Consider the following 24004-nt stretch of genomic DNA (forward strand, 5'->3'; position numbering starts at 1 on the left):
AAGCTTTCCTTTGTTCTGCTGTAGCATTTGCCTCGGGAATCTCTGGTTCCTTTTCATTGTCTCCTTCTACATAGTCCCAATAACCTTTTCCTTTTAGGAAATTTGTTATTATGAACTTCCATGCAGGGTAGTTATTTTTCTCAAGCTTCTCAGTAACAATCTGACTGAAACTGTCAGACAAAATAGCTGCAATCTGCAAAAACCTGAAAATCTGCTGAACTTGCTATCGTGGTACCTGTAATGCTTTCTACACTCAACGAGTGTCCACAATCAAGCGTACATACAACCACTATACTTGTACAGTAAATCTCTGTATACTTCACTTTGGAGACCTGTTCAGAAACTTGTGCGAACGAAGGGATTGTGATGCTCTTGCTCTCTTAGCCTCTCTTGCCTGCACCAGGCTGTGATACCATGTAAAGAATGAGGATGCAAGAGAGCTACACAAGACAAGCACAAAGCACACAGAGATGGAAAGCTTCTTCTTCTTCTTCACAGAAAAGAGAGTACAAAATGACTAAGTGCTAAAGCTGAAAAGTAGCACATATGTACATGCGGTCACTAAGTGTGAACTCGCTAGAAGCGTACTAGGCTGGTACTATAAGTGTAGTCCAGCTGTAGAATCACTGGCAGAGATCCTCCGTGTCGGTCACCTAACGCGCCAGTGAGTAAATGCCGTAAGCGGCCAAGACCCGTAGTGGATGCCAGCTCATGGTGTAGAGCTCGATATCTCAACACTTATGTCCCCTTGCAATGAAAGTACTGGCACAATGTGCAACAAACTCAAGTTCAGAGAGAAACTGGAGTATGTACAACTATGTTCACAGCACTATTCGCAACTGCCAACAGACTATTAGCAGACAGAGCGAAAAAATTAGTGTATATGTTTTGCAACGAAAAGATATTGAATCACATTGAAAGTTCTAGTTACGAGGAGGAAATGCTAACCTGGTTGTATGATTGTCAAAACGAAGGCGAAGAAGAATTCAATGTTGGTGTATCCCAATTATGTACTATAGAGGAAATAGAAGAGAATTTGATAATAAATGTGGAGATTGAAATACAAGGAGAACCACAACACTCAGACTTAGAACCAGATAACAACTTTACAGATTCACTATAGCTTGAGAGTAGAATGAAGATCGTGTCAAAAACCATTGTAAAAGACCTTGTATTCAAATGTGTTTTGATCATATACAATGCTTCATATTTCGCGATTATACATAGTTTGTCGATTTCAATTGTGTTGCTCTGGAGTAGCATCTTGTTCACCAAACAAATTTCTAATTGTGCTACGGGTATCTTGGTGGGCTTGCTTGAATTTATACTCATTTGCCATGCCAAACATAATATATATTCTTTGTGGAATATCTTGTGAACAGATTGCACATCGGCTACTATTTTGCATTAAACGAATAAGACAAACGAAGTGATAATAATGACCATATGTCAATGTATAATATCCACTCCATCCATCAAAATTCTAAACTGGACATTGGGAAGAAGAGGATGTATCTGAAGTAGACGAGCTAGGGGACCAAATCTAGATGTAGGACAAGGTGGCTGATGTGTGTCCCTTGTACAAGTGTTGGATTCACTCGCTGCGTCAGATTTTGAATGTCTTGACTTAAGCGGTGAATGCTTTTCTCCATCCGGACTTGTGAGGGTTGGGGTGTCTAGGTGGCTATAGAAAGCCGTGTTATTTTTGCATCTTTCTCTGCCAACTGTGTCATGTAAATATCCTTCTCTCTCTTTAACTGTAGGTCGGCACCTTTGTCATAATAATCAATATCTAATTCTCCTAAATGATTTTCTCATATTAAACTGATCATTTAATGTGGGGAAGTGCCAAGGGAGAAAAATCTAGAATATTGGTTAAGTTAGCAGACCGGCCACAGTAGGGATCCAAAGGAGGGAAAATAGGGATCCAAAGGGGGGGCCATCTGCAAAAGAGCCATGTGAAACAATGGGCTAAAAAGACCCTAAGGTTCAGCCCATTAAGACTTCCAAAATGCTAAGGTTCCAAAATTCAAAGGTTGTGTCCAAAGGTCAACCTTAGGGAAAATTGGATGCTTAGTGTGTGCCCAAAAAGTCTTTCTACATCCCTACATGGGAGGGGGCGAGCCCCAAAGCTAGGGGATGAGAGAGAAAGCCACACACACACACACACAGGCTCCCTTTACACAAAGGGAATGAGGGACACATGTCAGCTTCCTAGGCCAGATGCCCACAAGGTGTGCCCAATTCCTATTGGAAGACCCTTGAAGTGGACCAATGAGAATTAGGCTAGAGTAAATCTAGTTTAATTAATTTAAAAACATTTAATAAAAGAAACCAATAAGAATTAAGTGTCCTAGAAGACTATTGGGCAGTCTCCCAAGGGGTCCAATGAGCATTCAGGAGCCCCATGGCTTGCCTGATTCCTATTGGCCAGGAGGCAAAGAGGTCCAATGAGAGTTTAGTTTAATTATTTAATTATCTAAAGCTCTCACAAAAGGGGAAAGGGGGACACATGTCAGAAGGCTATCACTTATGCTGCTTAATCCCTATTGGCTTGACTTGGGGAGGTCCAATGAGGCAAAAGCCAGACTAACTTAGCAGCTAGGGCTCGCCCAAGAGAGAGAGGGGGCTGATTTTTGCTTGGCATACACACACACACTCTCACACTTGACCATGTGTGAAGGGAAAATACTCTATCTCCTCCCAAGCTTTAATGGAGAGCTCATCACCTACTCCAAGCTTGTGAGATAGAAGCCTACATCAACACTCTCTTGGCATGTGGATGCAAATCCAACCAAGAGCCAAGCTTCAATGCATGCTCATCTTCTCTACCAAGCTAATTACTAAGCTAAGCTATGCTAATATGAGTGATTATGTGAGGAGATGTACTTCTTTCTCGTAAGATACTTCTTTTTCCTCTCAATCTACTCTCATACCCTGCTAGCTCTCACCATCTTCGAAGGTGTGTGAGGTCTTGGGTCTGAGAACGGGGATAATTCAAGTTGTGATTGATTAAGTGTTTTGCTTGGTGTATGAAGTTTCCATCTTCATTGCACTAGCTCGTCTTGAAGGAACACAAAGAATTGTATTGTACAATGTCTCTCTTGATGGGAGAAACCATAATACAAAGCCTTTTGGAGGGGGGACCGGCTCCATGCAAATCCGGTCCTCAACTGTTGTCAATAGCTTAATTGCTCTCTCTTTTGAAAGTATTGTCGATGCTATCTAACTAGGTGTTATGCTTTTTGTTGCTCTCTCCACCCAAGCACTCTTGTAATTCTCATTAGGAATCAACTCTAATGAAATGCTCACTATGTTCATGCTAATTTCCGCTACACATAAGATTTTAGGCCATTAAAGGTTACAACCTTCCACTATCAATTCCAACTCATCTCGGATGAAAGTGATCACTCAACTCTCCCTTATATCATGAGTGGCAACAGTTGTCTCCTTTGACAAAAATTCTACTAATCGTTGTTACACAAAGTGAACATATAACATTTTTACAAAATATAGCGCACAATCTGCATTGTGCATGGGATAGCCATAAACTTCCAAGTAAATACTCTTAGCATTTTCTTTGATCGCATCATGGTTGCACTTCAAAACCTTCCACCTTCCTTTCTTGATCTTTGCTTGCTCACATGGCCATATTGTCTTGATCATGTCCTTCGTCACTTCTTTATTGATCTCTTTCCATTGCATATGGTTTGAATTTGCCTTTCTAAAAAATGTTACAATTGAGATATGTATTTGTCTAAATTACTCACTAAAGTTTGTGCTATTTCCTCACATTATAGGACTAATCATTATTTTCTACAAATTACAAACATGTAGAAAATATCAGAGATCCATGCGTGCATTATAGATACATAGTCCATACATATTATGTCAATTTGCAAGGGGTCCCATAGTTTTAGATGTCCCACTTGAATAAGTGTAAATGGACCATGAGGGAGGGACATCTTCTCCATTGTCATCTTTGTACTTGAAAAATCTAATTTTTACTAGACTTGAGCATATATAAACTATGCTTGTAAGATGTTGATGGTGGTTGTGGCTCCTATCTTTTGTATGCTCTAAGGATGCAAGTGTTTAAAATTTTCAAATACATGGGTGGATTTTTTTGTGCATTCTCTTTAAAATTGACATGGGACTATGGATTTACGTGATAACCCAATATATATATATATCACTACAAGAGGTACTTCACATTAGCGATGCTCGCAGTGCAATGCTCAAAAGTAAAAATTCACGGCGTCGCTATCAGAGTCACGATGAGCATCGCTAGTTCATTTGTAACATAGCAACGCTCATAGCGACGCCGACAGGGGTAAAAAATAAACCGAGAGCGTCCAAAAACTCAGATCTCAGATCTGAGTTTTCGACGCTCAAGCAAAGAGGTATCCCGCACTCTCCCTCTCTCTCTCTTTCTTCTCCACACACACACACACACACACACAAGGAGAGGAAGGAGAGCCAGATATACTCCATTCCTCTCCTCTGTCTCATGTTCCCTTCCCCTCTTTCTCTCTCTCTCTCTCCCTCTCTTTCACACACACACACACATTGTGTTTTTGAGAGAGAGAGAGAGAGAGAGAGAGAGAGAGAGAGAGAGAGAGGAGAAAACAAAGAGAAAGAGAGAGATAATAAAAAACCAAAGAGAGAGAGAGACGGAGACAACAAAAGGGAGAGGTAAGGGGAGAAAACGAAGAGAGAAAGAGATTAGGTTAAAATTTAAATTAGATTAGGTTAGATTACATTTAGATTTATGTTTATGTTGAGTTTAAAATTAGGTTAGATTTAGATTTACGCTAGATTAGATTTAGGTTTATTTATGTTAGATTACATTAGATTTAATTTTATTTGAGTTAGATTTACGTTAGATTAGATTTAGGTTTTATACGTTAGATTAAATAATATTTAGGTTTATCTTGAGTTTAAGATAAGGTTAGATTTAGATTTACGTTAGATTAAATTTAGGTTTATTTAAGTTAGATTAGATTAGATTTAAGTTTATTTTGAGTTAGATTTACGTTAGATTAGATTTAGGTTTATTTATGTTACATTAGATTTAGATTTACGTTAGATTAGATTAGATTTAAGTTTATTTTGAGTTTAAGATTAAATTAGATCTAGATTTATGTTCGATGGACTAGCTTTTTTTAGATTTATGTTAGATTTTAGTGTATGTCAATGAAGGTGCGCTTTGCCCAAAGAGAAAACACTAGTTACACAACAATATGTACAGAATCTGATACCTATTAACTCACACACTAACCATATTCAATTAGTTGCAAATCACCACATGTTCAATTAGGTTAGATTTAAGATTAGATTTTGGATATGATTTTTTATATTAGAGTCTACCTTCGAGATTACGGTAAAAAAATTAGAGTTGGACGAACGGTGATCCCTCTCTTCCTCTCTACGGATGCGACCTTAAGCTAGAAAGCTTTCAACGGCACGATAATCAGATTGGAAGCCAACATGTAATATGTTAAGTAATCCCTCGAACAAAGATCTACTGTGAAAAGATGTTAAGATGCTGTGAAATGCTACAGCTAGAGAAGAAGCAAAGGGGTTTTGTCCATTATCTGCACTATCATGTAGACGTGGGTGTGTAGATTTCTTGTATTCACAAATATAGGCATTGACCAATAAAGACGAGATTATAACCTGGTGGTTCTGATCTTCGTGCACCTCTAGATAGAGGTGTGCTGGGATTGGACATGACTAGAGAATGTGAGGTAGTTTACAATGTGAACAAAGAGAGAGAGAGAGAGAGAGAGAGAGAGAGAGAGAGAGAGAGAGAGAGAGAGAGAGAGAGAGAAGACAGAGAATTCCAATAGAAGATTTAATTTTTTATCTAGGTTACAAGGTTTTTACCCTCATTATGAGTAGTGACGAGGATGTGGGGCCGTCCAACCGAAACACCTATCTCTCAACAAGGATCTTATGTCCTTGTAATCAATGCAAGCATGATGTACGACGGACAAGACGCGTTTCTTTGCAGCACATTTGTGAATTTGGCGAGTTCGATCCATCTATTATAGATGGAGTTGTTGCCAATTATAACTCGTCGGACTCTGACGTTGGCCAATAGGCAGCAATCCTGCAACCCAATAGATGTGTTCGCAGGCGCTTTGGTCAAGCAGCATATGTGAGGCCACAAGATGTAGCCTCTGGCAGCTTGAGGGATGATCACAAAAGGTGTTGTGACATTTTTCTCTTCTTCCTCGCATCAAGAATTTCTTCGAATGTAAGTCCATGGCCATCCTAGCATCATGGCATGAGGAGAATAAATGTTCGGATGGTGTGCTACGGATTCCTGCAGAATGCGCAGCCTGGAAACATATAGATGAAACATGGTTGGATTTTTCTAGGGAAGCTTGAAATTTGTGTCTAGGCTTGGCTATGGATGGCATAAATCCATTTGGTCAAAGATCAACATCTTACAGTGTATGGCCTGTTGTCATCGTCAACTACAACATTTCCCCATGATTGACTACAAAGAAGGGGTACCTATGGTTAAGCTTGATTGTGCCGGGGCGGTATAAAGTGAAGAATATGCATGTGTATCTTTGTCCACTATTGGAAGAGCTACAACAATTGTGGATTGGCATAGGAGTGGTGGATATGAGCCGGCACACAGGTTGACGGAATGCTTTGATCAGAGGCATTCTAATGTGGACCATGCATGACTATCCCGGACTAATAGAATGCTCATGTTATTTACACTTATACTCAAACACTGTAAATCTTGGTTTTTCTCAATCTTATCTATTATCATATGTATACATGCAGGGTTTCAAACAAGAGGATACAAAGCATGTGTCACATGTGGACCTAGACTGAATGCACGTCGGACGCCCTCATTGAAGAAGCAAATCTATGAAGGTCATCAAGTGTATCTTCCAGAGAATCATGTTACGTGATGGATTTTTGGGAAGAGAGCCACCGAGGATGTCTGCACAAGCATGGCTAGAGCAGAAGGAGATGTCTGATGATGGTTTGCCCCCAAGGATGAAGAGACTCTCTCTATGGTACGAGCTACCATATTGGCCCCGACTCATGATAAATCATTTGCTCGATCCAATGCACATACTCAAGAATGTGGGTAATTTGCTATGGGACCATCTGATCGGCAAGAAAGATACTTTGGGGGCCAGGGTTGACCTTAGAAATGTGGATCGTATGGAGCAATATTGGCCGCAGACAGCATCCGATGGATCGATAAAACTCCCTAAAGCGCCATAGATTTTCAATGGAGTCCAAGAACGCAAAGTAAAAGAGACCATTCGATTTGTGCGGACACCCATTGGCATAATGCACTCGCTCCGACGTGTTTTACTAAAGAAGGAAAGCTTACTAGTTTGAAGTCACACGACCCGCATAAAATGTGTCAGGTATGTTCATAGTGGAATATATCATAGTGGGAATTGTGTAACAAATTTGTGTGTGGACTTTAATATCATTGCTGCACGTGTTTTGCAGTTTATTTTACCAGTGACCATTGAGGGATGTTTGTCTCTTGACATCTGTGACATAATCTCCAAACTTACAAAGTTGGTGCAATTGATCTCACAAAAGGAGATCAATGTAGACTCCATACCATTCACCAAACTAAACACTGCGGAGGCTGTACACAATAAGTCATACACAATAGCATGGTGTAAAGGTCGACATTTTAGGGTGGAATGGATCGACAAAAAGCGTTTTACTCAAGATTGTGGAATCATGGCAAAATTTGAACAGTCTAGTTGATGACGGTCCTCTGATGCAGATCTTGTGGTGGCGGAACTCACTTACTTCGGCACGCTACAAGAGATTTTGAGGATCGATTATAGAGGATTTTTTGTCGACTTGTTAGACGTGCAATGGTTCAAGATAATCATGGAGGGTCGCAACGCTACTATGCGTAGAGGAGAGTCTAGTTTTCTTGAGGTGGATTCAACTAAGAAATGGACTGCCTAAGAGACACTTTCGTACTACCCGAGCATTGTGAACAAGTAAGTATGTAAATAGTTAACATCCAATTTTAGAAGTTATGTGCTTGGAAGCTCTTATGTAAGTTATGTGTCTCTGGCAAGTGATATTTCATCCTACAAAGTCTGTATAAAACTGGTGGTACGTCATAGAGGTAGCCCCTCGTAGTGCACGGACGTATGCAGGCTACCATGTGCCAATCACAGCGGCATCAATGGAGGAGATCGGAGAAGATGCTCAGTCAGAAGCCACTGATTTGTTGCCAGACAAGCATCAAGCTACTACTCTCTATGGGGTGCATGTAGAGGATCTACAAAATGAAACGGAGGACATCTGTATAAACGGAGAGCTCTATATAGATATAGAAAGCTATGCTGAGCTTTGCGAGGATGAGAGAGAGACCTCTTAAAGCCGTAAATATTGTATTTGAACAATTTTGCTCTGTTTTATAATTTATATTGTATTCACGTGGCTTTTTGTCCATTTTTGTCTATATGCGTCATTGCGTCATTGTATTTAATGGTATTTGCATCCTCTCCAGGTACGTATGCTCTAGGTATGTTCTCACAAGAAGGGACGATGAGCACTACGCTCCGAGTGCGATGGAGACTGAAGCTCAATCGCGAATGTCTGCTCAATATAGATGCTGCTCGTCCCACCGCTAGATCTAGCTGATCGGGTGAAAGAGACACTAAGAAGCACTACTACTGCTTCTCAACGTCTCTTTCACCGATCGATTAGATTTAGTGGTGGGGCAAGCAACTTCTAGGAGCAGACCTTCACAATGCAGCTTCAGTCTCCATCGCACCCGAAGCGCAGTGCTTTTACAAATTCACAAAAATTCAACGAAATCTCTCTACACAGGAATCCCTTCCCTTTATGATTCCTCTCTCTCTCTCTCTCTCTCTCTCTCTCTCTCTACTTGTCCATGTTTTCTTCTCCATTATGTTCGTGTGTTTAATGCAGGTATATATGATGATTAGTTTCTTTCTTCTTTGTCACCCCAGCAGAGACAGTGGTACGTGGAGAGTCATTACTTTGGAGCACCATCACGCATTCCTACTCCTTTAGCGTCTCCCTCTGTTTCAAAGTATTCAGCACGCTCTGAAGCTTTAGTATCGATGAGACGATCTTCACACTTGTCTAGGCACCGGTACTATAGTGGTGGCGTCAGCGGTTGTTGTGGGGATGCTGCCGCCGATGCCTTGACACCGCCTTGTGTTTGACAAGGCTCTTTACCCTGCCCTTCTTTGCCCGCCCCCACACCAGCCACGACATCGCCATCTACACCAGGTTTTGCGCAGTTGACAATCGTTATTAGTAGCTACACACCACTAGCTACTCCTCCAAGAGTCACTCCAGTCGACACTCCTTGCTTCGGGCCCAGACTCCAATGGAGACACCTGGCATCCGTACCCCCATCGACACGCCGCTAGAGACCCCTGCTAGGATACCCAGGTTCACACGTCACCGGTGAGAGGGCTTGCCTTACTTTGTCGACTTCAGTGGCGGTATCATCTTGGATGATGAAGGAAAGAAGGTGATCTCCCGCATGCGCGGTCTTTGCTCTCAGGTGTTTAGACACTACATAATAAACACCTGGAGTGAAGTACCGTGATTTAAAAGACAGAGTCATTAGCATGCTGCACGACAATTTTTCCGTTTCAACACGGGATGACCGCTTCAATGAAGATCTGATGAAGGTTTGAATGCGCAAATAATGCAAGCACAAGAGTTCCGAAGTGCAAAAAGCAATTAAGCATGGGTGGAACAGACCAGATTAGCTGGCCAAAGAAGATTGGAAGAATACGAAGAAAGCAGCACGTGACAATCCCGACAAGTGGAAGCAACAAAAGGAGGGAGCCAAAGCGGGAGTAGAGGAAGGGAGCTCGCACCACTTGGGGAGCGGTGGGTGGGCATCATTTGAGGCCGATTTTGTAAGTGTTTTCGCATTGCTCTTTAGGTTTGATAGTTTAGGGTTTAGGGATTTTTAAATTCTAACATAATGGATTCTTTGTATATTTTGACAGTGGTCGATGACAGGACGTGACCCCACACCGTACAAGCGCGAATACGCAGGCAGGAAGGGCTTAAACGCTTTGATGGACATTTTGAGTTCTCGCGATGGCATGGTTAGTATTAGGGTTTACTCTTTTCTATTTGTTGTATTGTTTTATAAATTATATGTTTATACTTATAGAAAGATGTTTTTTTTTTTTTTTTGCAGAATCCGATAGATATGCCGCTTGGACGCGATGCAACGTTTGATTAGACGACGTCAGTCTAGCCGTAGCTAGATAGCAGTAGTTTCCCTTTGTCATAGCATATGTACCATGAGATGACGTTTATACGTCTTTTTATAACTATTGAAAAACCATGTATATTTTTTCAATAATGACAATGGTGTTGTAACTATTACATTTGCAAAGTTTAACAATCAAGTGATTTTGCCTATGATGTGTAAAATTGTCATTGATTTACTTTCATCAATTTACTTTTGTCAATTTTGTATCTTTATGCTGCAAACAATACTATGGATAATGGAATTAATGGTTATATTGTCTTGTGGGTAACTACTTTGGGTCTATATCTAAGCTTGCACTTTCTTTCAAAGGTGAATTTAAGCTTATGTTGGATTCATTTAGGTTTACTCAATTATTGAAACATTCAATATGGTTCATGGGTTGAATGTCCCGCCACCAATTTTTTTTTCTCTCGGGTGTCGCTATGACCGTCGCTATATAAGGCTCTGCAGCGTCGATAAACGTTGCTATAGGTGACCTGTAAACATCGCTATATAGCGACGGTTATAGCGACACTCATAGCGACATTCCCGTATCGACACTGTTAGCGACACACGGGAATATAAAAACCCAATGTATTTCCATCGCTAACAGCGTCACAAGTGCACATAACCTCTGTATTGTATATTAGCTCTTAGAGTTTTGTTTAACATCTATACTATATATTAAGGAGACTGGTTTTCCAATGTCATGTATCGCAATTTCCTTTATCCGGCTACAGTGAGGACAGTGCGCACGCAGGAGAGAGAGAGAGAGAGAGAGAGAGAGAGAGAGAGAGAGAGAGGCGGCCGAAGGCCGTCGGCCACACTAGTAAAACATAATGCACATAATCAATCAAAAGTAAGAATATAAATAATCACCATTTTGAACTTTGTGCATAACATATGACTTTGAAGATATAAGGTGGATGCATTTGTGCAACTCCGAGTAATTTGAAACTCTAAAAGTTTGTGGAAAAACTAGAATTGGGTTTGCAAATTTTAAAATTTGCAAACTTTATCAAGGTGATTTTGACGGATGAGCATGTGTATTTGATGATGGTAAACCGGCCTCTAGTGAAGTCAACTATCCCTTATATGTAGAAAAAATATCGTGATTTTTTTACGTTCTTCTAAATGTGTACTTTTGGCATTTTCATTGAGTAATTCCCCATGGGCTAATTTGGATCACTAGAAGTCAAATTAAGAAAGTTTTGCCTTGGAGTTTTGAAATCTACAAACTTACTTGGACATGGGTTTTGGTGATCTAAACTTAAGAGCGTGCGGAACAAGGCTCGGAAAAAAATGTACCCCTTTGTGTAAATTAAAAATTGCGATCTTTAATAATATTGGCAAATTTACCATAGATCTCATCCACACATTCCCTGCATACTCTAAAGCATGTTGACGCAATAAAAAGCCAGTTTGAAGTTTAAAAGCTATCCCTGGATGGTTGGGAAAGTCTTTCAACATTCTGATTCTTGCTCCTGTGATGTAGCCATATGTCCAATTTACTCTAGAGAGCTCTGCATGAACCCCAATGTAACATATAATGGCCTAGTATTTTATGTGTAGCGGAAATTAGCATGAACATAGTGAGCATTTCATTAGAGTTGATTCCTAATGAGAATTACAAGAGTGCTTGGGTGGAGAGAGCAACAAAAAGCATAACACCTAGTTAGATAGCATCGACAATACTTTCAAAAGAGAGAGCAATTAAGCTATTGACAACAGTTGAGGACCGGATTTGCATGGAGCCGGTCCCCCCTCCAAAAGGCTTTGTATTATGGTTTCTCCCATCAAGAGAGACATTGTACAATACAATTCTTTGTGTTCCTTCAAGACTAGCTAGTGCAATGAAGATGGAAGCTTCATACACCAAGCAAAACACTTAATCAAACACAACTTGAATTATCCCCGTTCTCAGACCCAAGACCTCACACACCTTCGAAGATGGTGAGAGCTAGCAGGGTATGAGAGTAGATTGAAAGGAAAAAGAAGTATCTTACGAGAAAGAAGTACATCTCCTCACATAATCACTCATATTAGCATAGCTTAGCTTAGTAATTAGCTTGGTAGAGAAGATGAGCATGCATTGAAGCTTGGCTCTTGGTTGGATTTGCATCCACATGCCAAGAGAGTGTTGATGTAGGCTTCTATCTCACAAGCTTGGAGTAGGTGATGAGCTCTCCATTAAAGCTTGGGAGGAGATAGAGTATTTTTTCCTTCACACATGGTCAAGTGTGAGAATGTGAGAGTGAATGCCAAGCAAAAATCAGCCCCCTCTCTCTCTTGGGCGAGCCCTTGCTGCTATGTTAGTCTGGCTTTTGCCTTATTGGACCCCCCCAGGTCAAGCCAATAGGGATTAAGCAGCATAAGTGATAGCCTTCTGACATGTGTCCCCCTTTCCCCTTTTGTGAGAGCTTTAGATAATTAAATAATTAAACTAAACTCTCATTGGACCCCTTTGCCTCCTGGCCAATAGGAATCAGGCAAGCCATAGGGCTCCTGAATGCTCATTGGACCCCTTGGGAGACTGCCCAATAGTCTTCTAGGACACTTAATTCTTATTGGTTTCTTTTATTAAATGTTTTTAAATTAATTAAACTAGATTTACTCTAGCCTAATTCTCATTGGTCCACTTCAAGGGTCTTCCAATAGGAATTGGGCATACCTTGTGGGCATCTGGCCTAGGGAGCTGACATGTGTCCCTCATTCCCTTTGTGTAAAGGGAGCCTGTGTGTGTGTGTGTGGCTTTCTCTCTCATCCCCTAGCTTTGGGGCTCGCCCCCTCCCATGTAGGGATGCAGAAAGACTTTTTGGGCACACACTAAGCATCCAATTTTCCCTAAGGTTGACCTTTGGACACAACCTTTGAATTTTGGAACCTTAGCATTTTGGAAGTCTTAATGGGCTGAACCTTAGGGTCTTTTTAGCCCGTTGTTTCACATGGCTCTTTTGCAGATGGCCCCCCCTTTGGATCCCTATTTTCCCTCCTTTGGATCCCTACTGTGGCCGGTCTGCTAACTTGACCAATATTCTAGCTTTTTCTCCCTTGGCACTTCCCCACATTAAATGATCAGTTTAATATGAGAAAATCATTTAGGAGAATTAGATATTGATTATTATGACATTACCTCTCTCTTGAAATCATAGTCGTCCTCGACTATGGTGTAGAGAAGATAAAGCATATGCATGAGTCCTTTTCTTAGCGGGTAGAGGATCCCTATGTTACCCTACGACATCATTCCATAATGGATGACTAGTCCATTTGGCGCTTGAGAGCCTGAGGCTGCCGCAAGCATGTCTGCACATTAGTCCTATCAATCTTCCATAGTAGAGTGACAAGCTCTACTTGGTGTTCGGGAGACGTCGTCTCCGCAAACTTGATCTAAGCATGCATACTACTTCATTTTTGTGCACAAATAAAGAAAAAGAGAGTCTTATAAGACAAAAAATCTTGTTCATTTTTAACATTTTGTACATTTGCTTACTCTTGGGAAGCATTGTAAGCATTGACAAGGTTTAGGTTATCCTTTAATTGTATGCCTTGCATCCATCTAGCATCTTCAAAAGGATAATTCTTAAACTTAATAAGATATCGTCGGATAGTCTTACCGCCTCTTAATACCTTGTCTTCATGTCGGAGAATGGACTCGGGCTGCAGCACCTCCTCGTGGTCCTCGATCTCCGGTGGGTCTTCAATAGTTGGTTCTTGAGGTGGCTCTCCTTTGTAAGGCTTTAAGAGGCTCACATGAAAAGCATTGTGTATGAGCCAATGATTGGGCAACTTAAGTTGATAGGCCGTTTCATTAATTGGCCTAAGAATCTGGAAGGGACCATAGTACCTTTTTGCTAGTTTAGCATAGTACTTTTGGTGGCCCGTAGGATTCTTGCCCGTCGTGTGCCTTAATCGAGCCTTGGGAAACTTTAACAAGACCCAATCATTTTCTTTAAAGGCTTGGGCTCTTCTGTGCTTGTCAGCAGCAGCCTTTTGCCTTTGCTGTGAGATAGAGATAGCATCCTTAATCTTTTGGAAAGATTCTTGTAGGTCTCGGCTATACTCATCTGCAGCGAAGATCTTCCCATGTACCTTAAGTAGCAAGGGACTTTTTGATCTTCCCTCAATTACCTCGAAAGGTGCTTTTCCTGTAGAAGTATGTACAGTGTTATTGTAAGCATACTCTACTAGGGGTAAGTACTTCTCCCATTGGGATCTTTGATCTACTTCCGTTACATAGGCTTTTAGTAGATCGAGAATAGTTAGGTTAGCTATTTCACTTTGGCCATCAGTTTGTGGATGATAGGCCGAAGAGAAGTTTAGCCTTGTTCCTAAATTCTCAAAGAGACCCTTCCAGAAGTTACTGGTCATTCTAGGATCTCTATCCGACACTATGGACATTGGCAAGCCATGGTACTTGAAAATTTGTGAAATGAAGAGGGTTGCCATTTGATGGGCTTTGATAGTCTTTTTGACAGGTATAAAATGAGCTTGTTTACTGAACCTGTCTACTATCGTCCATATTCCCGTATTCCCATGGATAGACTTAGGCAATCCAAAGATAAAATCCATGGATATGCTCTCCCACGGTGAATTAGGGATTGGCAAGGGTTGAAGCAATCCAAGTTGCTTCCCTCTATCAAATTTTGTCTTTTGACATACCACACATTTGGAAACATACTCATGTATGTTCACTTTCATGGTAGGCCAATAGAAATATGTTTCAATTCCCTTTAGGGTAGACTGAATCCCTCTATGCCCCGCATATGGGGGAGCATGAGATTCATACATTACTTTCTCACGTAGTGAGTTAGTAACGCATAGTCTATTGCCATAGAGAAGATAACCATCTTGTAAAGTAAATGGTTCTTCTTTCTTCCCTAATGCAAGGGCTGAAATCACATCTCTAAAATCGGGATCAATAGCATACTCATCTATCATTAAAGATAGATCATTGTGAGTTGCTATGGAAACCGCATTCACTCTCGGTCGTCTTGAGAGGGCATCGGCTACTTGATTATGCTTGCCAGCAATGTGAGCAATATGAAAATGAAATTGCGAAAGGAAATTTGCCCACCTCATTTGTTTGTCGGAGAGCTTGGTCTGCGTCATGAAGTACTTAAGACTTTGGTGATCCGTTCGCAGAATAAAAGGAGTCCCCAATAAATAGTGCTTCCATGAGTCTAAGGCATGTAGAACTGCAAGGAGTTCTTTTTCGTATATGCCTAAAGCTTGCTCAACAGGGTCGAGCCTTCGACTCTCATAGCCTATGGCGTGCCCTTCTTGGAGCAAAACAGCCCCAAGGCAATCACCACAAGCATCACATTGGACCTCAAATGGTTTTGAGAGATCCGGTAGTGTAAGCACAGGTTGAGAGATAAGCTTTTCTTTAAGCTTTTCGAAAGCATTGTTTTCCTTAGCAGACCACGTATACCTAACATTTTTCTTTGTTAGGTCATGTAATGGTCCCGCAATTTGTGAGAACTTTTCTATGAAGCGTCTATAGTATGCACACATACCTATAAAGCTTCTTAGTTCATGAAGATTCCTTGGTTTAGGCCATCCTTTTATTACCTCTAACTTGGATGGATCCATTTGGATTCCATCTTGAGAGATAATGTGACCTAAATATTGAATCTCTTGCAAGAAAAATTCACTTTTCTTTCGATTAACATAAAGTTTACTTCTCTCTTAAAACTTGAAATATTACCTGGAGGTGTTGCTTGTGTTCCTCTAATGAATTAGAGTAGATGATAATATCATCAAAGAACACTCCAGTGAAGGTTCGATGAGGTCTGAACAGCTTCTCCATCAAGCGGTTAAATGTGGCTGGTGCATTAGTCAAGCCAAAAGGCATGACAATGTATTCGTAAAGACCAAATGTAGTACGAAATGCGGTCTTTACAATGTCTTGATCAACTATCCTTATTTGATGATAGCCACTTTTTAGGTCAATCCTACTGAAGTAGGTCGATCCTTGTAGCTTATCAAATAGGTCTTCTACCCGTGGAACGGGAAACCTATTCTTGATAGTGATCCTATTTAGTGCTCTATAGTCGACACACATACGATATGTGCCGTCTTTCTTTTGCACTAATAGCACAGGTGAGCAAAATGGAGATGAGCTAGGCCTAACCATGCCCTTCTCAATTAACTCATGCACTTGCCGCATAATCTCCTCTTGTTGAGCTTGAGAAACTCTATAAGGAGGTTTGTTAGGCGGTGAACTTCCTGGAAGAAGTTCAATTGCATGGTCGTCATTACCTCGTTTAGGAGGTAGCTCACAAGGGATGTCGTCAATAAAGACATCTTGAAACCCCTTGAGAAAATTGGATAACTCTAATTCCTTTTGGTTGCTTTTATTTTCTTTTGCTAAAGCATTAGGTTCATTTTGAGAATCTTTAACAAAAATCATGTACACGGAAATAGAGCTCTTTATTGACTTGTTGAAAGCTGGTGTATGTACAATGGGGATGGTGTTACCCATCTCCCTAGCATCTATATACATGTCCTTTTCCCTGAACTTAAAGGAGATTCTCCTTTCAGGAAATTTAACATGGGCAGCCAAACGGTCAAACCATGGTGCCCCTAGGATTACATCCTCATGCTTGAGAGGAGAGATAAAGAAGTCCTCTTTGTCCACATAGCCTTGGACATGAAGCCTCAATTTCCCGATTAAGGGAGTGACTGAAGCTTCTTGCCCCTTGAAGGCACTGTCTGCGGGTAGGATATCTCCCATCTCGTAGGATTGTATGCCTAGCTTGGTGGCTAACTCCATAGATATAAAATTGTGAGTAGAACCAGGGTCAAAGAGAATAAAAGCATCATGTTCTCTTACCTTTCCCCAAGCATGGCATAGAGGAGATCCTTTGTGGTGAGTTTGGTGAATCTCCTCCTCTTGGATTTCAACCAAAGAAGCTCTAGGAGGATCTTGGCGGTTGTTCTTTTGGGGACAAGCGCGGTACGCATGCCCTTGTTCGCCGCACTTGAAACACCGGTTATCTTTACGATAACGCTCAAGCTCTTCAGGAGAGAGTTTATTCTTTCCTTTGTAAACTCCCTTCTCTTTAGCTTTGTTGGAATTGCCCTTAGGAGACTTTTGGACATTGTCCTTCCCCTTAGGCTCATTGGAACCTTTGTTTTCCGGGGGCTTATTATTTCTTTTACCCCCCGTTTGGAAATTGATTCGCGAGGCCACCATAGTATGGTGTATTACCGCCGATATGGTACGTGGCCTTTGGGAGTTGACATACTCCGCCATTTCTTCGGTTAAGCCCGCACAAAATTGTTGCTTTTGCTCTCCAAAATCCAACTTTTTGAAGACAGTGGCTTTGAGTTGTAGGTCCCAAAACTTGTCTACATATTTGTGGATGGATTCATTGGGAGAGAGCTTTAAGCTTCGCCATTCGGTGAGTACTTTGTCTTTGGCATCGGTGGCCAAAAACTGCTTCATAATGGAAGCTCTTAAAGCCTTCCATGTTCGTGGAGCTTCACCGTTGGCTCGTAGGCTAGACCACCATTGTCTGGCGGACTTTTGAAAGTGCATAGCTACATGGCGTAGCTTAGAGGACTCCGTGAAGCCCTCATCTCCAAACGCCGCATCGAATTGCTGGATAAAGGCCAAAACTTTGTCTGTAGCACCGAAGGTGCCATCATAGGTAAGGAAAGAGATGCTCTTCCCTCCCTCTTTGAATTTCTTCAGCTTGGACGACCTCTTCCATGCGGCATAGGATTTCCTATGGCCTCTTCTTTTTGATGGTTCAAAAGTTCCACCATCACTTTCTTCAGAAGATGAAGAATTTGAAGAAGGTGGAGAAGAGGGTGACCTCTTTCTCGCCTTTTTCTTGTCTTGATCTTTGTCGTCTTCACCATAGCTTTCATAAGAGGAAGAGGATAAAGGAGATGGAGAAGAGGGTGTCCTCTTTCTCGCCTTTTTCTTCTCTTGCTTTTTATCATCCCTCTTTGAACTAAGGCGTGGAGAAGAGTGTGATGGTCTTCTCCGCTTTGGTGGTGATGGAGAGCGTTTAGCCCGCCGTCTTCGTGGAGCCATCTCCGCCGAGGTGGCGGGAGACTCGCTTCTTTCTCGTTCCTTCGGTGGAGGCTCTTGAGTTCTCCTTTGGGAAGGAGATGCATCATCAAGAAGTAAGTTCTTGAGCCCTTCATATGGATTCTCTTCTTCTTCCCGAATCGGAGAGAGACCTCTTTTGGTAGTCTCACAAGGAGGCTTCCTAGGTGTTCTCTCGTCATGGTGATGAGCTTGGAGAATCCCGTGAGCACGGAGCTGCCGTTGCACTTCACTTTGGAGAGATGGATTGCCCATGGCTTGTTGAAGCCTAGAAACAAGATAATTAACAAGCATTGAAGCATCATTAGTAGCTTGCTCATGAGCAAAATCAAAGTTATCAACATTAATTTCACTCTCTTTAATATTGTCAGCCATTCTAACAACTTTTAGGTGTAAACTTTTTAGGTGTACTTTGGCACTTCAAGCCCTAGTTGCTACTCCTCTTTACCCCTTTAGAAAAAGCACTCAAGCTACTGTACCCGCGGCTCGAATACCATTAATTGCAAGGAATAGAAGAGAGGGTCTTTCGACACCAAAACAGCACCGGCTCCTGTCAAGCTTCTAATAGCTCAATAGTGGTTAAGCCGTAGGCAAGCCCCGTAGGACTCCACTATTAAGACCATAGCTCTCGACGGTGATGCCCCGTTAACTGCACAAAGGCAGGCGCACTGAAAGGCTGAAAAATCCCTATTCTACTTACTCACAGGCAATTAATAATACCAACCATTTGTAGCTAGCTTGAGGACCTCCCTTCTTGAGCAAGAAAAGAGAAACCTTGAGCTCTGATACCAATGTAACATATAATGGCCTAGTATTTTATGTGTAGCGGAAATTAGCATGAACATAGTGAGCATTTCATTAGAGTTGATTCCTAATGAGAATTACAAGAGTGCTTGGGTGGAGAGAGCAACAAAAAGCATAACACCTAGTTAGATAGCATCGACAATACTTTCAAAAGAGAGAGCAATTAAGCTATTGACAACAGTTGAGGACCGGATTTGCATGGAGCCGGTCCCCCCTCCAAAAGGCTTTGTATTATGGTTTCTCCCATCAAGAGAGACATTGTACAATACAATTCTTTGTGTTCCTTCAAGACTAGCTAGTGCAATGAAGATGGAAGCTTCATACACCAAGCAAAACACTTAATCAAACACAACTTGAATTATCCCCGTTCTCAGACCCAAGACCTCACACACCTTCGAAGATGGTGAGAGCTAGCAGGGTATGAGAGTAGATTGAAAGGAAAAAGAAGTATCTTACGAGAAAGAAGTACATCTCCTCACATAATCACTCATATTAGCATAGCTTAGCTTAGTAATTAGCTTGGTAGAGAAGATGAGCATGCATTGAAGCTTGGCTCTTGGTTGGATTTGCATCCACATGCCAAGAGAGTGTTGATGTAAGCTTCTATCTCACAAGCTTGGAGTAGGTGATGAGCTCTCCATTAAAGCTTGGGAGGAGATAGAGTATTTTTTCCTTCACACATGGTCAAGTGTGAGAATGTGAGAGTGAATGCCAAGCAAAAATCAGCCCCCTCTCTCTCTTGGGCGAGCCCTTGCTGCTATGTTAGTCTGGCTTTTGCCTTATTGGACCCCCCCAGGTCAAGCCAATAGGGATTAAGCAGCATAAGTGATAGCCTTCTGACATGTGTCCCCCTTTCCCCTTTTGTGAGAGCTTTAGATAATTAAATAATTAAACTAAACTCTCATTGGACCCCTTTGCCTCCTGGCCAATAGGAATCAGGCAAGCCATAGGGCTCCTGAATGCTCATTGGACCCCTTGGGAGACTGCCCAATAGTCTTCTAGGACACTTAATTCTTATTGGTTTCTTTTATTAAATGTTTTTAAATTAATTAAACTAGATTTACTCTAGCCTAATTCTCATTGGTCCACTTCAAGGGTCTTCCAATAGGAATTGGGCATACCTTGTGGGCATCTGGCCTAGGGAGCTGACATGTGTCCCTCATTCCCTTTGTGTAAAGGGAGCCTGTGTGTGTGTGTGTGGCTTTCTCTCTCATCCCCTAGCTTTGGGGCTCGCCCCCTCCCATGTAGGGATGCAGAAAGACTTTTTGGGCACACACTAAGCATCCAATTTTCCCTAAGGTTGACCTTTGGACACAACCTTTGAATTTTGGAACCTTAGCATTTTGGAAGTCTTAATGGGCTGAACCTTAGGGTCTTTTTAGCCCGTTGTTTCACATGGCTCTTTTGCAGATGGCCCCCCCTTTGGATCCCTATTTTCCCTCCTTTGGATCCCTACTGTGGCCGGTCTGCTAACTTGACCAATATTCTAGCTTTTTCTCCCTTGGCACTTCCCCACATTAAATGATCAGTTTAATATGAGAAAATCATTTAGGAGAATTAGATATTGATTATTATGACACTAAAATGCTAAAAGAAAACCATGCGTTGCAGTGATTAGAGAAGTAATCAAGATTAGAAATAAAAGGATTCATGGAGATTGCATTTTGATTGTGCATATAGAGCACAAGTGGAGCATGGATAATTATGTCGCACACCCATCTCGAGATCAAATCTCACTTCAACCTTGTAAAATGTAATAACAAGTGGCCATAACATACATATGGCCATCGAAAATCTATAATACAAGATTTGGCAAACATGAACTGTAGCAGTGTGAGCGAACAAGGGATCCCCACTTATGTATATTTTCACCATGTTATAATACTTCCGCGTTTCTTATCGGCTTTCAATTTATTGGCTACGGACTTTGCAGCGAGCTTGGCTTGTTGATCCTTTGGACGTAGGCTTCTAAGGTTGCCACAGCCAGCCTGCCCGAGCATTCCATAAACGCCCTCACCAAACCCATCTCCCAATGAGCTCGTCTCCGGGATACCAAACTGCACTCGATTTGTTTGCTCGTCTCCGGGATACCAAACTGCACTCGATTTGTTTGCTTCCGAAGAGCCGACATGGCACAGGTTTCTTTCCTTTTTCTGACTCTACGTCCGCCTCGCTTTTTGCCAGGTTTGGAATCGACGATGGGTACAGGTAGGGGCTTTGGTAGTTGGGGCCGGGCCGGCTCTTGCCAATTTTGGATGGCTGCGGCGATCTGTTGCCGCATAGAATCCCCCGAGACCTTCAGCCCGCGCAGTTCTTCAGTACTAACGGCTGCCGAGCATGAAGCGTAGAGCTTTAAAGCATGGCACAGATCAATGCGAGCAGCAAGGGCGGCTTTGGCAGCGACAAGGCGGCAGGCACGCGTGCGGAGAGGGGGAGGAGTGGACTGGACGAGCTCCGAGGCAACCACGAAACCGATATGATGGTCGGCACCATGGCCCAAGGATTGCAGCTGATGAGAGGTAGCAAATCTGGTGGAATATCCGGCGAGGACGAAGCTTTTGTGGACACCGAGGCTCTCGATGTTGCATGCGGGCATACGGGCGAGGGGCGCCAGTCCGCCAGCGGCCGCTACGAGCTGAGCGGCCAGTGGGGCACCCAGGAGGCCGGACAAATTGGGAGCCAGCCTTTCGGTGCGACCACCCAGGAAGCTCACCACCCTCTGCCTGGCCTCCTCCATCGCCAGCAGTCGATTGCACATCTCTAATACTTCTCGTAGCTCCACCTCCTCCAGCGGCCTTCCGACTGTGGTTGACGCCGTCATGGTGACCACCATTATCACCGACGGTGGTAGTAGCCCACTCATTTCGATCCTAGTCACATCCGTTTCATTCCCAATCGCTCTGATCACCTTCGCGTACTCCACCGAATTCCCCACCAACGACTCCAGCTCTGGGAACCTCCGCCTGTACTTGTCCCCAATGAATTTGTGCATCTGTCTCACCTCGTTTTCTATGTCTTCCAACAGAGCACTGCAATCTGTCACCAAATTAACCTCGTCCAGAACGGAGGTAGCTGGACCTTCATCAGAGCTGGCGCAGGCGTTGGTTATATTCAGCAGAGCCGAGCTCACTCTTGCCAATATAACGTCGTGGGACTCTTTTGATCCCTCGACTTGAGATACCTTCTCAGAGACCGCGAACTCACGATCCTCGTCATTGACAAAATCAAGTTCATTGAGATCATCGAGAAAAGAATCCGTTTGAAGAAGAGCGGCAGCAGCTTCCATATTCAAAACATGTACAGCCTTGCATGTGTGCTGTCTTTAAATGGAAAGCGAAGAGTGCTTTTGTTGGAGCTTAGCCAGCTTTTCTTTTACATTGACTACTTTATTTAGTTTTTCTCAGTGCAAACCAGCGTAAAAAGCGAACATGTCAAAGTTAAAAAGCTAGCCTCAGGTTAATCAACGTTGGAAAAATAAAACCGAACCTGCATTAATCAACGTAAAAAAGCGAAGGGACTTGCTGCATGTGTTGATGCTGCCGATTAAGGCCAACCAAGTAGATTGTATGAAAGCGTCCAACGCTTGCGTTGATAAGGTGATGGTCACGCGACGCTTAGTTACTCCCGACCAGCTTTAACAAAAGCAGCTTTTCACCGGCTTAACTGTGAAACTATGCCAAAAAAGGCATAGTTTGAAAACTGTGCCGGTTAGCTGCCGGTCAGCGGCGTGCTCTCTCCGGCTGCGCCTCTCTCTCTCTCTCTACCTGTTGTTGTCCGTCACACTCTGAGGGTCCATACCTGCCATGGTCAGGCTTACAGATAACTAAGCCTCGCGTGAGCACGTCTTAAATATTGGATGAATTTTTCACCGCGTAAATTTAGCAGTTGTGTTTCAATGCAATGCCCTTGCTGTGCCAAAATGCAAGCAGCATTTCAGTGCAAAGCCCACGCTGTGCCAGAGCGCAAGAAGCCCATCATTTATTCAAGCTTCTCATCCCCTCGGGCTGCCCTAGTTGCTCCGAATCTGTGCCGATCACTGGTGCTCTTGCCACTTGCAAAGCTGGGTGCCGTTGACAAAGTCACTCGAGCCCTTTCACAATGTGCTCAAGCTCTTCTGCATAGCAACATTACTTTCTTGCTGTACTATGCAGCCATCCTTCCTGCAACAAATACGAGATCTCTCTTCAAGTGAGATTGTGGTGAAAGCCATTATGGGAAAATGTGTTATGATGCAACTTGCTGCAGTAACTTTGGAAGGTTTTCCTGAAGGGAAAAATCATGGCTTTCCCAGCATATTTACCACAATTGATCTGTGAAAAATTATGGGAAAAGAGGTGAAACCGTATACATAAGGTGGGAATTAAAAACACTCCTGGAAAAAATTTCCCTTTCCTTTGAGATAAAAGACCCTTTATTTTCCCCACAAGGCAGAAAGTTCTCACTCGGGAAATTGTATAAAAGTACATTCCCTTAAAGGGAGTTTTTGAATTCCCAGCTTCAAAAGGTGGGAATGACAAGTCCTTGATGGGAGTATCCAAATATATAATATACTAGCTTGTGCGACCCGCCTACCAGTGGATCTCGCTCACTCTTACCACCTCACTCTGTATGTGTTTGTGTGTGTGTGTGTATCTTTATACATCTCTCCATGACACACACACGATCGACACTATCACCAAAAATCTATGGATACTTATTTACCCATTGTTCAAATGCAAGTTTTTGTCTCACTCTATCTTTGGTCCCTTAAGACTACTCCTGCTACATTCAACCTTTTTGCATCTTTCTCTTCTCCTTCCCCCTTTTGCGCAGAGAGAGAGAGAGAGAGAGAGAGAGAGAGAGAGAGAGAGATTACATAAAAGCAC

At 42.4% G+C, this 24004-nt stretch overlaps 1 protein-coding gene across 1 annotated transcript; it reads right to left on the reverse strand.

The window, feature by feature from the left end:
* Positions 1–21057: 21057 nt before the first annotated feature.
* LOC147448404 (U4/U6 small nuclear ribonucleoprotein Prp31 homolog) lies at positions 21058–22425 on the reverse strand. The gene has a single exon (XM_086522736.1). The coding sequence runs from the start codon at positions 22423–22425 to the stop codon at positions 21058–21060; it is 1368 nt and encodes a 455-aa protein (XP_086378862.1).
* Between the last annotated feature and the right edge of the window lie 1579 nt (positions 22426–24004).

This window comes from Adiantum capillus-veneris, chromosome 10 (assembly GCF_014529385.1).
Source record: "Adiantum capillus-veneris isolate H3 chromosome 10, ASM1452938v2, whole genome shotgun sequence".
NCBI lineage: Eukaryota > Viridiplantae > Streptophyta > Polypodiopsida > Polypodiales > Pteridaceae > Adiantum > Adiantum capillus-veneris.

Bases quoted from the DNA above. Each gene is read 5' to 3' on its own strand.
- LOC147448404 (XM_086522736.1), bottom strand. From the start codon at position 22,425: ATGGAAGCTGCTGCCGCTCTTCTTCAAACGGATTCTTTTCTCGATGAT.